The sequence below is a fragment of the Phragmites australis genome, chromosome 3, assembly GCF_958298935.1.
Source record: "Phragmites australis chromosome 3, lpPhrAust1.1, whole genome shotgun sequence".
Classification (NCBI taxonomy): domain Eukaryota; kingdom Viridiplantae; phylum Streptophyta; class Magnoliopsida; order Poales; family Poaceae; genus Phragmites; species Phragmites australis.
In genome coordinates this window covers 17,063,374-17,076,222 of record NC_084923.1, presented here as the reverse complement: position 1 = coordinate 17,076,222, position 12,849 = coordinate 17,063,374, and the positions used below count along the sequence as shown (strand labels likewise).

General features: G+C 45.0%; 1 protein-coding gene across 1 annotated transcript; it reads left to right on the top strand.

The window, feature by feature from the left end:
• Positions 1 to 2,682: 2,682 nt before the first annotated feature.
• On the top strand, positions 2,683 to 6,976 carry LOC133912451 (serine/threonine-protein kinase AtPK2/AtPK19-like). The gene is made up of 7 exons (XM_062355181.1): positions 2,683 to 2,837; positions 4,255 to 5,256; positions 5,359 to 5,441; positions 5,519 to 5,639; positions 5,761 to 5,934; positions 6,049 to 6,156; positions 6,475 to 6,976. Exons 2-7 carry the CDS (start codon positions 4,597 to 4,599, stop codon positions 6,772 to 6,774), a joined length of 1,446 nt encoding a protein of 481 aa, XP_062211165.1. The 5' UTR covers positions 2,683 to 2,837; positions 4,255 to 4,596; the 3' UTR covers positions 6,775 to 6,976.
• The last annotated feature ends 5,873 nt before the right edge of the window (positions 6,977 to 12,849 follow it).

The window sequence follows — 12,849 nt, the reverse complement described above, 5'->3', positions numbered from 1 at the left end:
TTCTTCCCACATTTCCCCTCTCGTCTCACTCAATCCAGTCACATGCATCGTGTCTCTGTTTTAAAGATGTCTAAATGGGCCATATAACATGAGCTGGTCCGAGGTATGATACTGCTGGCACGGCTCAGGTACGACACAGCACGATGACTAACGGCCCGGATTGGCATAGCACGACGACTTGAGTCGTTCCTGGGTCAGAGCCGCGGCATGATGGACCGGCACGGTACGACCCGTTTAACTGTTCATATTTTTATAGTATTTTATATAATTTGTTTAGATCTAATACCATATAGGATATGTGGTGCAATGATAGTGTGTTTGACTTCTAAGTAGAATGTTATGTGTTCGATTCCGAGTGAAAACAAGTTCTTGTGATTTTTTTCTAATTTTCTGCAGACTGACGGAAAAAAAAAATCATTGAGTCTACCGTGCCGCAGGCCGACACGGTACAACCCGGCTTTAAATGGGCCGTACTTAGGTTGAAGTCGCTGCACGTAGACCGACACGACACGACCCGTTTAACTAACGGGTCTAAACGAACCGTACCTCAATAGATCCATATCGTATCAGGCTAGACCGTCCATTTAGTCATCTCTGCTCTGTTCTGCCAAGAAGGAGGTCAGCGAGGTAAAAAGTGGTTCGCCACCGAGCTGCATGCCTAGCCCATGCCGCACGCGCTTCCTACGAGAGGTCGCCTGAGTGCTTGAGTACAAAGGCCCTCCGCCGGTCGCCGGCAGCGGCAACGAACAGAGAAGGGCAAGCTCTTGGAGTAGCAAGAGCAGATGGCGAGAAGGACGTTCGCATTTTTGGACATGGACTTGTAATTGAACCAACAAACTGCATACATTTAATTAGCATCACTTGCTGCATTTAGTTAGCATCTCTTCGTTCATCTAATCACAAGAATCTGGCGTTTGCATGAGTCGAAATGGAACGTGGTTCTCACACAGCAGGTGAAGCGCTGAGAATAGACATCTGGCTGGCCGGCCGGCCGACGAGACCAAGACGACGTAACCCCGCTCGCGCCGCCCTTCGGTTGCCGCCGCAGCGGCCAGGACGTTTGCTCGTGCGCGAGAGGAAATGGCCAACCTGGGAAGGGAAACGTAGGACCGAGTGGGATCTTGAGGGCTAGTTGCTTGAAGATTTGTGTGTGACACGTGTGTTCTTTCTAGAGACGATGCCGTATAATCCGAGGTGGCAGCGATGCCGTATAATTTTTCTCCGTCTTGTTACACGTATCACGTATCAAAAATTTCAACTACCCAATGGTGGTCCAACATCTAGCTAGAGTCAACAAAATAAATTTATAGTGAATTTGCACCATTTAAAAAAAACACCTGACCATTTGTAGCTGATATGCACCTAGCATTACCACAATATCTCTCCACTGAAGTATATTAATCTTTTATCCATGGCGACATACACTGCTTCTATACAAAATAGTGTGCTAACAAAGCATTCTAGTTTCTAGCTGCTTCACGCAACCGTTAGGGGAATTAGGCCTTTTTATTTATGCAATTTTCAAAGCAAAGAAAAGACGTTTAACAGATGGGCGGCTCCAATACTTCGTGTTGGCCGGTGGACCCACATCGCATTGGCGTGAGCTCGTGGCCACAAGATATCCCCGTTATCCATCCAAATCCGAAAGGAATCGGAAACGAAATCAGGATATAATAAAACAAGTGAGCAACTCGTTCAAAGTGCAACCTAGAAGCACCATCAAAGTCCAAATCACCCGTGAACAAATCGTTCAAGTGAGCAACCGTTAGAGTTTTTTTTTGGAACTATCCAATTAGGTTTAAGTTTTAGACCATGCATTTTTTTAAATTAAATATATATATAGTTGGGTGCGTCTAGTGATAAAAATATGTGCTCGCGCAACGTAAGATTATGTATAAAGTTATGTGTGTTCGACTTATATTTTAAAAACAGTCTAAATTAGAAAAAAAAATGTCACCGCAAAGTAAAGGGGATGGAAGGTTTGCTGGTCCCTAACGGTTAATATACTTCGTTTCCCTCTGTTCTCATGTTCCCTAGAGTCCCGACTCCCACGGCTCCAGATAAAAAAAAAAGCTCCCACGGCTCTCCCTCTCCGCGCAGCTTCCTTCGCCGCCACGGCCTAACAAGTAGTAACACTGAACTGCAAAGAAGCAAAGCTAGGAGGAGAGATGGCATGATCCGTTGGAATTTTGTGGATTACTACAAGAAAACGACCTCTTCCACGTAGAGTTTTTGTAATCTGGATCCATTTTGACGAGGGAGACGTTTGGTGAACTGCTCAAACGGCTACCTACCCACCATGATCAAACGGCTATTATCCTTTTCCAATTGCCAACATTTGTATTTTGTTTCTCCTAGTCGATGTACTTTTTCACTTTTTTTTTGTGCTTGATGCTAGCACACTCTATATCACATTTCCTTTTTTCCCAGAATGTTTATGACTATTTACGTGGTGTTTTAGGGCTTGAAAGCACGGGAGCGACTAGGGACCAAATCGAAAAAAGCAAAACAGTATTGGCGCCAAACACAAAAGAGAGACGACGCCGCGAGGAAAACGGACTGCACGGCTACAAGGCGTGGCAGCGTGCCGCCTCTCTGACAGTGGGCCCCATCCAATACAAGTGGCCGCCGACCCTCCGCATATTCGCCGGTATTTTTTTTTCAAGATCTGCGCTCTAGGAACCCACCCAATGAGGGCCGGCCACGCGTCCCCTCCCCGCTATCGGAGCCCCGCATCCCTCGCGCCGCTGCTATATTACAGCCCTCGCCGCGTGGTCGCAGGAGTTCGCCGACCGCTAGCCGCCGCTTCCCCTCGCCGCCTGCTTCCTTCTGCAAAGGTTCGTCTTCGCGTTTACCCGCGCCCATCCTTTCCTTCCCCCGCCGCCGTTTCCTTTCCCCTTGTCCAGGTTCCCGCTTCCCCTTCCCCAGGCGCGAATCCGACTTGTAAACGTTGTCTGTTTTTTCCCCCAATTTTTTTTTGGCGCAATTGTGGTTGGCCGATCTGAAGGTGCTCGTCCGTGTGGTGCGCGTTAGGTCTCTCGGGGGTTGTCTTTGTGCTTGTTTGGGCACGGGAGTCGCGTGTGTGATTAGATCTGTAGGGATTGCTGTTCTTTGGACCTGTGGCTCCCCGGCGGCCGGGGAGGATGGTTATGGATTTGGGGACTTAGCCGGTGGGTATGGATTTTTCATTTCGGTGCGGCTTGGTGATTGATCTTTGTGCATCTCCACTAGGGAACTTAGGTTTCATAGGTTAATTTTGTGTGTAACCTCTAGGAAGGTTCGGATGTGCTTTACCAGGTGGTTAATTTTGAGCTCTCGACTCTCGAGTTCGCTTGGAACAACGGTGCATGGTTAGGAACGCCTGTTTTGATGGACGCCGGCTTTGATTAGGCACTGGGAGTGGAGTTGGTCGTTTTCCAGAGCTGACTTGGGTTGGGCGAGTTCCTATTACTGGTTGATCTGAGCTGTTGGCCTTGGATTGGTTGTTTTGGTGGCTAATTTTGGAATGCTGTTTTTAGAGCTTGACACCTGCCCAATCTGGTTTGGCTGATAGCAAATTGCTTTGACGAAGCCATTTCACAGTTTCAGTCTTTGATCAATGTAACCTGGTGTGTTACCGGTTTACTGTAAAGGGATCGACACTGAAAGTCTCAAAGGGCCCCTTTATTGCACTTTAGTTGTTAGATAGTTCGTAAATTTGAACAGTTAATTGGCTGACTTCCTTATCTTTTCGTTGTTTCCAGAAGGATTTGTTCCGATTTATTTCCCTGTATAGAATCTGATTCTTTGTTGCTTGTTAGTTTTGTGCTCTTTCGTCCTTATTTAAAAAAGCGATACAGGATTGGCATTTCTTCTTGTGTACATGTTTGAAATCTGGCGAATCTTCTTACGAACACGCTTGACCATATAATCACTGTTTTTTTCCTGCTTTTTGCTCATGCATATACTTATCATAGCTTGCCCAAAATCATAATGTAGCAATAAAAGTATAGCGAGGTATATTTATTCCGAGAGTGCATTTTGCTTCCAGTAAATCATGAATTTTAGGTTCACAGTATGAGCTTTTACCATCTTTTTACTGTCTGCTGTAATCTCGTGGTTGATAGTTCATGCGTTCTGTACTGAAAGCTGTGACCAACTTCATGCTAGTTCAACCATCCTAGCCTGAAGTTCTTTTCTATTTTTCCCTTCTCAATGTTCATCAAGCAAGCTGCCCGTTCTGTGAAACTAACTATATTTTCATTCTACCTGCAGCCAATAGACAAGTTGATCTCATGAATTCAGGAAGAACAGTGGCATCCAAAGTTTCCTGTTCAACGGGAAACAACGGCAGCTTCCCACCCTGCCTCCTTCCAGGATTCCTTGGGTTCCCAGTTGTCTTTGATAATTTCCATTTGTTCAAGGCCATTGTTCGCAGCCCTGCATCTTCCGTTGTCCTGGGGTTTGGTGGAGGGAGCCTCCCTTAGACAGCTGCCCTGTAAGGTGTTATCCTTGTCAATCTGGGAAGTGGTTGTGGGGAGCCTCCCTAGCAGAAATTGTGGCCCAAGACTTTCTAGGCATCACAACTCTAGACTGCTGAATCCTGGGCTCTTGAACATGGTTTCCTCTGAGGTAACCTCTGTTACAGCAGCTCGTGTTCAGGGCCCCAAGCTCTTTAGAGGGAAGGTACTTCTGCCAGGGGGGCCTCCAGATGTTGTCCCTTCTGAAAATGTTGAGTTCGATTTTTCTGATGTTTTTGGACCTACTGCAGTCCAGACTCCCACCGAAGTGAGTATTCTCACTCCAGACAGCCCAGCACCTGTTGCTGAGTCCAACGATGAGGTTTACAATGACCCTGTGGTCATTGTCAAGCGATCTCATTCTCTTGTCGGTCCATCATCTCTTGTTAGCCAGTCTTTGCCATTTAGCAAGCTTACACTGCGCGAGACAGAGAGCTCATTGGAACTTTCGGAGTGCTCTACCAAAGAAAAGCAAATTAACCAAGGGCCGCTTAGTGATGAAGAGCTTGATGATGCAAAAAAGGAGAATGAGGGTGTTGGACTTGATGACTTTGAAGTCTTGAAGCTTGTTGGTCAAGGGGCATTTGGCAAAGTCTATCAGGTGAGAAAGAAAGGCACTTCAGAAATATATGCAATGAAAGTTATGAGGAAGGACAAGATTTTGGAGAAGAATCATGCAGAGTACATGAAAGCCGAGAGAGATATACTGACAAAAGTTGATCATCCTTTCGTAGTGCAGTTGAGGTACTCCTTTCAGGTAGGCAATTGCCATTTGTGTGCTCATTCTTTGGTGCCAAACTTGGATGTTATACTTTTATTAGTATCCTGTTGCCATACTAAGCATTACACTTTTTGGCAGACAAAGTACCGACTTTACCTTGTCCTGGACTTCATAAATGGGGGACATCTCTTCTTCCAGCTTTACCAACAGGGTTTGTTTAGGTAATTTAATTTCATAGTTCCACTTTTGTGCCTATCAAGTTGTACTAGCTTTTAATTAAGCTACTTTTATCTGGTAGGGAGGAGCTTGCACGCATCTATACTGCTGAAATTGTATCTGCTGTAGCCCACCTCCATGCCAATGGTATTATGCATAGGGATTTGAAGCCTGAGAATATCTTATTGGATGCTGATGGCCATGTAAGGATCTGATAATATATCCTCTGCTGATAATATATCCTCTGTCCCTCCTATATCACCTTCTTCCTTCATGTACTAATTAGAGTTTTGATTTTTTTTTCTGTCATGTCTATGTTTTTAGGCCATGCTAACGGACTTTGGCGTGGCAAAGGAATTTGATGAAAATACTAGATCAAACTCAATGTGTGGTACTGTTGAGTATATGGCCCCAGAGATTATTCAGGGCCGAGGTCATGATAAGGCTGCAGACTGGTGGAGTGTAGGAATCCTTCTTTTTGAAATGCTTACGGGCAAGGTGAGTTGTTTGTGCAGGAAGCTTCTGACTAGGAGTGCTTGCTTCGTAGATGACTTATCTGTTTGATATATCATTTTATTTATTTTATGCTTATTCTTCTGCAATATTTGGCAGCCCCCGTTTGTTGGTGGAAACAGAGATAAAGTTCAGCAGAAAATAGTGAAGGATAAGATAAAGCTGCCAACGTATTTGTCTAGCGAAGTTCACTCTCTGTTGAAAGGCGTAAGTTGCTGCTATGTTCACCTTGCCCCCATGTTTTTTGTTTAGTCAGCTTAGTGTTTGTGTTCAAAGTCAACAGCTTTGAGCTTCTGACCAGAATGTGAAGCTGGTAAAATAAAACATCTCAAGTCCTAGAAAAAGAATGCCAACATGCATTGCTTGTGGAGCCCCAGATTTTTGTTAGGATATAACTGCCGCCTTGTTAGTTGGATTGAAATTTAGATTTCCTTTGTGCTACTCGTCTTGCAACATGTTTCTCTTGAGAGATTCATCTTAACATCACCATTTCAAATTTCTTAAACCCTGTGTTATTTCTTTCAGTTACTGCACAAAGAAGCCGGCAGACGGCTGGGCAGCGGACGAGGCGGCAGTGACGAAATAAAGAACCATAAGTGGTTCAAATCAGTAAACTGGAAGAAGCTGGAGGCCCGACAAATCCAGCCAAGCTTCCGTCCGAATGTTGCTGGCAAGACCTGCATCGCGAACTTTGATGAGTGCTGGACGAGCATGCCCGTGCTGGACTCTCCAGTGGCCAGCCCCGTCGCCGTAGACAGCAATTTCGTGGGGTTCAGTTACGTGAGGCCGGCGCCATTCTTTCAGAAGCCGAGTCCTCTAGGCTGAAACAGTACTTCAGTGATTGCAAGATGCTAATCCAGAGTTTTAAGAATTGTCTTGATCAATTTCTATGTACGAGGATCGCGTGAAACTTTCTACTTCTGTAGTTTCTGTTTGTATGTGGAACCCCTTATATCTTTGTTCAAGACGTTAAGGATGTAAGTGTAACCTTATTGTTGTGTTATTGGGAGGCACATTTTATCTGTTCCGCAAGAACGGCTGGGAATGTGACAATGTGTAATGTTTGCCAAAAGAAAATCAAATTGAACCTGCATAATATCAACTCTTAATTGTTCTTTTTCCTTGTTCTAGTTCTTTGCCTACAGGCTACAAAGCTTGTGCATCTTCACTATTGCAAAATATCCTGGAACATGTGCGCGGACATATATGATCTCTCATGGATTACGTAAAATGGAAAAAGAAGACGAAAGCTATGAAGCCAGGTCAAGCAGCACCATGGTATGTGCGAGACATGTGACCACGAAGGCCTGAACATTGATAAGTTGATGCACTTGCACTGGCGCCAGATGCCCTCTGTTAGTACTACTGTAGCACGAAGCCACTCCCCGGCAAGCCGAGCTAAGAGCTGTCGTCTTCTCCACAGCGCCGGCCAGATAGAGGATGGCGGCTTCTTTCCTTCAGGTTTAGAAGCGTGGCGCCTCGGCGCTCGCGTCTGGGGAGCCTGTTACGCTTAGCTTGTTTCGAAAAAATCGTTTGGGCAAATTTGGAGAACACCATCGTAAAACTCACAGAGTTGAAACTACTATTACAAAGTCTTTGGGCGGCAAAATACCATCAATTTGATTTTGGAGTTGAAAACTACTTCTCCCGTCAGTTTTAGGGTTAAATAGGAAGGAAAAGATCAAAGTACCTCTATTTAGAATGTGTGTGATGTGCTATAGTTTTGAGAAATTTTGGCACGAATTATACAACATGGGTTCAACATGGCAATATCTCAATGTGAACATATATGTAGTAGCAAATTTGATATGAGAATAATACTGAAAATAATATTTAAACACATGACTTAGCCACACACATAATAACTGAATATAACCACATAATCACATACATAATAGCTGAATGTAACCACATAATCACATACATAATAGCTGAATGTAACCACATAATCACATACATGTAACCTGAAACATAGCAGCTGAACATAGTCTCACAAATTCTCACACACAATAAACTAGAGCATAGTCTCACACGCATTCAAGATGAACACAACAGTTGAACAACAAAAGATGGTCATGGTGAAATAGTAGCAAATTCTCCACTAAGGGCCCTCTTCCTACTCCGAGTGCACCTGGACTAGCACTAGCTTGCGTCTGAGCTGTATTAGGAGTGCAAGGTGAGGAAGTCATTGCTGCCACTGCTACCACCTCCTTGCTCATACTTGCTCTTGTTCTGCACACATGTAAAACAGAAAAATTTCACATTTGGTTTTAAAGAGAAAAAAAAAATGCATAAGCACATTGATTTACCTTGGGGAAGTAGGGCGGCTAGTTGCATCAAGTTTTGCTTTCTTGGGTGCCTTCTTTTTCTTGACCTTGATAGTTTTGTTCTCCTCTGCTCCCTTAGTTGCTCTCTTCCTGTGAAGCAAAAATTGGAGAAGAGAAAACATGTGTTAGGAAGAATGATGTGTAGATATTGTAGTCCTCTTATTAGGAAGACTGATGTATAGATATTATACCTCTTATTGGTAGTTTGGCCATTAGTAATAGCAAGAATTGTTGCTGCCTCATGACCATCTAGAACATTTTCTTTGCAAGTCCTTTGCTGGTGGCCAAGCTTGTGACACCTCTTGTATTTGTGCTTTTTCTTAAATTGCAATCCTTCTTTGAACCTTTGTATCCTAGGCCTACCATCTGGCCTCTTCAACTTAGGAAGTTGCAACTTGAATTCATGATTGCTCTTGGCCCACTTGGACTTGCCAGGTATATGTCGTATGGTATGGGTGTAAGCCGCTTTGAACTTATCTCTTGAGTAACATTCATCAACATAGTCTTCAAACTTGGTCCTCTTGGAGCATATCACAGCTATAGCATGACTACAAAGCTTGCTAATGAGCTGCCACTTGTTGCAAGTGCACTATCTTTCTTCTCAATTCTAACTTCCCAATTAACAACCGTTGAAGTTTATCAACTATCTCAGTAATTGGGAGACCCTTACAAGAGTTGATCTTGTTGTTTAATGATTCAGAGATATTGTTGTTTATGTAGTCCACCTTGCATATGCCATTGAATTTGCACCTTGCCCACAAATGAGGATGATTGGTTCGCAATCATGAAATTACTTGCAAATTGGCCTCCTAGATCATCGACATATGCCAATCATAGACATTCTCTTCAAAGGCTCTAGCTGTTGGCCATAAATTCTTATCAATTACATCTCCATGGTACTTCTTGATCCGATTATTCCACATATGCATCATACATTCTCTATGCTCTGCCTCTGGGAAGACCTTAGAAACATCTGATGTTACACCATGGCCGGTGTCAGTATGAATAGCCAAACCACGAGGGGACCCAATTGCAAGCTTCAACTTACTCAAGAACCATTCCCAGTTCTCTTTAGCTTCTAACCAAATACGCCATATGTAACTGGGTACATCCAGTTGTGGCCATCTATTGCAGTTGTAGAAGCTAGCTATCCTTTATACTTTCTATCAAGAATGTTGAGTCAACACTGAAATAAGGCCTACACCCATGCAAAAATCCATCTATACAAGGCTTGAGTGCCACAAACACTTTGCTAAACATATACTTTCTCTTGACAACCTTGTAGTTAATCTCCACTGTGCTTCCTGGATATCTCTTCTCAAGCTCCGCCTTGAAGTTGTACAACTTATTAAAACTTTCCACCCATGTCCGATGAATTTTTTCAAGTGCAACCGCTTTTCTAGCCCAGACCTTGAAATATGATAATTCTATTTTATACTTCTCTTTGATCCTCCTCTGCAATTCCTTTGTACCAAGTGTAGGATTTTCAACCAACCAATCCTTGACATGAGCAGCAACCCAACTGTAGGAGGCCATCTTGTGTCCTATGACATTCTTTTAGTACCTTAACCTGCACACAAGAAGCAAATATATATGAGATCTCAATATATATACTATCAACTTATAGCTTAGAAGCATTATATGAATATACCTGGAAACTATGCCCATCTTGTAGTTTAGAAGCATGAATTCTCCACTTGCAATCATCGACACTGTAGCTAGCTCCAAATTTTGTGCTGTCACTATAGTTAATATTAAATTCAAACTCGCTCAATATTGCTTAATACCTAATAGCTCTCTTAATGGAGAGTTGATCATGGAATGTTTGTTCAACTTTAATAGTTGGTTCCTTTACATCAACAACAAGACATGGTTGCACATCAACTTCATTTCCCTCCTTCCTACTTGGATCTCCAGAGTCATCGACCACTTGTTCATTAGCTACACTATACATCTCCTCATCATCTACTCCCACATAATCCTCATCATTCATGAATGGACCACTCTTCTCATCTTTCTTCTCATCCTTTTTAGGGGCTGCCTTCTTAGAGATCTTCTTCTTAAGAACACCTTTGGATGGACCAGTATCACATTGGTCAATCTGTTGGGTGTCTAGGATAAGTTACATTGCCTCATCCGAGGGGTTCTCAACACCACTATTGACTTGTTAGGATATGGTTAATTGAGATGACACTGCATTTACAAAAGACATGCCAAGCAGCCTCTCCCCCTTCTAGTTTGGCCCAATGTCCATCACATTCACGTTTATTTGAGTAGCACGTTCAACAAATTACATATCAAAGGCATCATGTTCAGCATCAGTCCTTATACCTCTCAGATTGGCAATGCATTTGTCTCGGAAGAAACAAGATAGATATTGCTTAGTGCCCCATTTGAACTTCTAATTCAACAAGTCAACAATTACTACTAAAGAAACCTCATCTTTGTCAACCACCTCTTTGATTATCTTGGCTTTGTTATACTGAACCCTACAATCATCCTCCCTCGACATGTGCAAACCCATTCTAATCGTTAGTTTGTACGCCTTTGTAGGATCCATCCTACAACAAGTTCAAATCGGTGCACGAGTTAGCATCCTACCACAATTTGTCAGTCTACTCTACCGTGAAAGCTACAAAAAATAACAAGAGCAATGTGCTTACCCTTCTGGAACCCAGACATTTGAGGCATTCAACGACGAATTGGAGTCTTGTAGCTTGTAGCACTCCAACAAATCCCCATCGGAGGAATTTGCTAGACTCATAGGGCCGGTCTCATTCAAGCTACCAGCCGCACTTCGGGTGGAGCTAGGAGTGAAGAACTTCGACCTCATCACGTCCTCCTCACCACTGTATCGATGACAGGCACTGACGATTGGGGTAGGGCACGGTGGGGAGGGGCGGTAGGAAGCTGTGTGGAGGCGTGGAGGAGTTGGCTAGGGGCGTCACGGCTAGGTGGGGAGGAGTTGGCTAGGAGCGTCACAGCTAGGCAGGGAGCCGTGGGCTTAGGGGCCGAGTCAGAACTTTGACCTCATCACATCCTCCTTGCCACTGCATTGATGGCGGGAGTTGGCGATTGGGTGTGGCAAGGCACGGTAGGATGGGTGTGGCAAGGCGCGGAGGGGAGGGGCGGGTACGTGGCTGTGTGGTGGTGGGGAGGCATGGGCTAGGGGTGCCCTGGCTAGGCAGGGAGGCATGGGCGCAGGGGCATGGCGACAGGGCGACCTAGGTGATGGGTGGTGGCATGCTGCGTTTAGCTTTGGAAGGACAATTTGATCATTACAGAAAAATTCCAATTGCTAAACTCACGTTCCATTCAGATTTGATGAAAAAATTAATGGCAAGAGCATCTTCCAATTAAATAGCTTTGGGATGGTATTTTGTGGCTCAAAAACTTTATAATGATAGCTTCCAACTCTATGAGTTTTACAATGGTATTCTCTAAATTTGCTCAAATCATTTCCACCATAGGGAGAACAACGCGAATTGTCCAATTTTGAGCTCCGAACGCAACACAGGCACACGAACTTGACTCCGACTTGGTTTCGTGTCGACCTGTATAAAAGCTGGACGGGTGCACCCCTCCGCCCCACTCCTCGCATCATCTCGCATTCTCTCTCTCTCTCTCTCTCTCTCTCTCTCGCATCGCTTCATTCCCTGCTTCGTCCATCCGCTCCCTGGTGACCGCAGTGAAGCCCCTGCCAGCGGCCGACGAGGATGGCGTGTACTACCGGTACAGGAGCACCGTGGAGACCTTCTCTGTGTTCGTGCCGGCGCCCTGTGGATGATATCACAGAGGCTACCCCTTGCATGCTACATGTTCCGGACGGCAAGGGAGACTTCACTGTTGAGGCTGCCACGGGCCAGGCCATTCCAGATCGTGCGTTTCTGGCCGGTTACGCTAAGATACAAGTGGACTCAATACAACCACTTTTCATAAAGTACAAGCTAGACATCAGCACACCTAAGGGTATCAAGATTCTCGATGAGGCTATTGGCAACTTCATTCTGTGGCCCAGACGGGATATCATCTTCAGCCGTTTGAAGTCACAATCGCCAACGTCACGGTTGCCCCCGTGCCTAGCATCTCTGCCTCAGACACCTCCACCCTAGAGCCAAGCCTCTCTGCACCCAGCATCTCTGCCTGAGGCACCTTCGCCCCAAAACCAAGCCTCTCCACCCCAGGCACCTCCGCTCTAGAGCCAAGTCTCTCTGCCTCAGGCACTTTTGCCCTCGCGCCCATTATCTCTGCCTCAGGCACCTTCACCCCCTACGCCCATTATCTCCGCCTCAGGCATCTTCACATCCTGCTTCATCGTCTGTGACTCCGGCACCTCCGCCTCCAGTGTCTGCGACTCCGGCATCTCCGCCTCTAGCGTCTATGCCTCCGGATTCTTCACCTGACCATCGAAGAGTCCCTATTATGGTTACCCCATATGAAAAGACTCTAACATCTCCGGTGAAGAGCTGGCTTCTGTCCTCCAAAGTAAAGGCATCATCCGCTCCAGAATCTCCAGCGAAGGGCAATCTCGCGAAAGAGACCGGCAAAATATTAAGTACTCGTTAGCTGGATT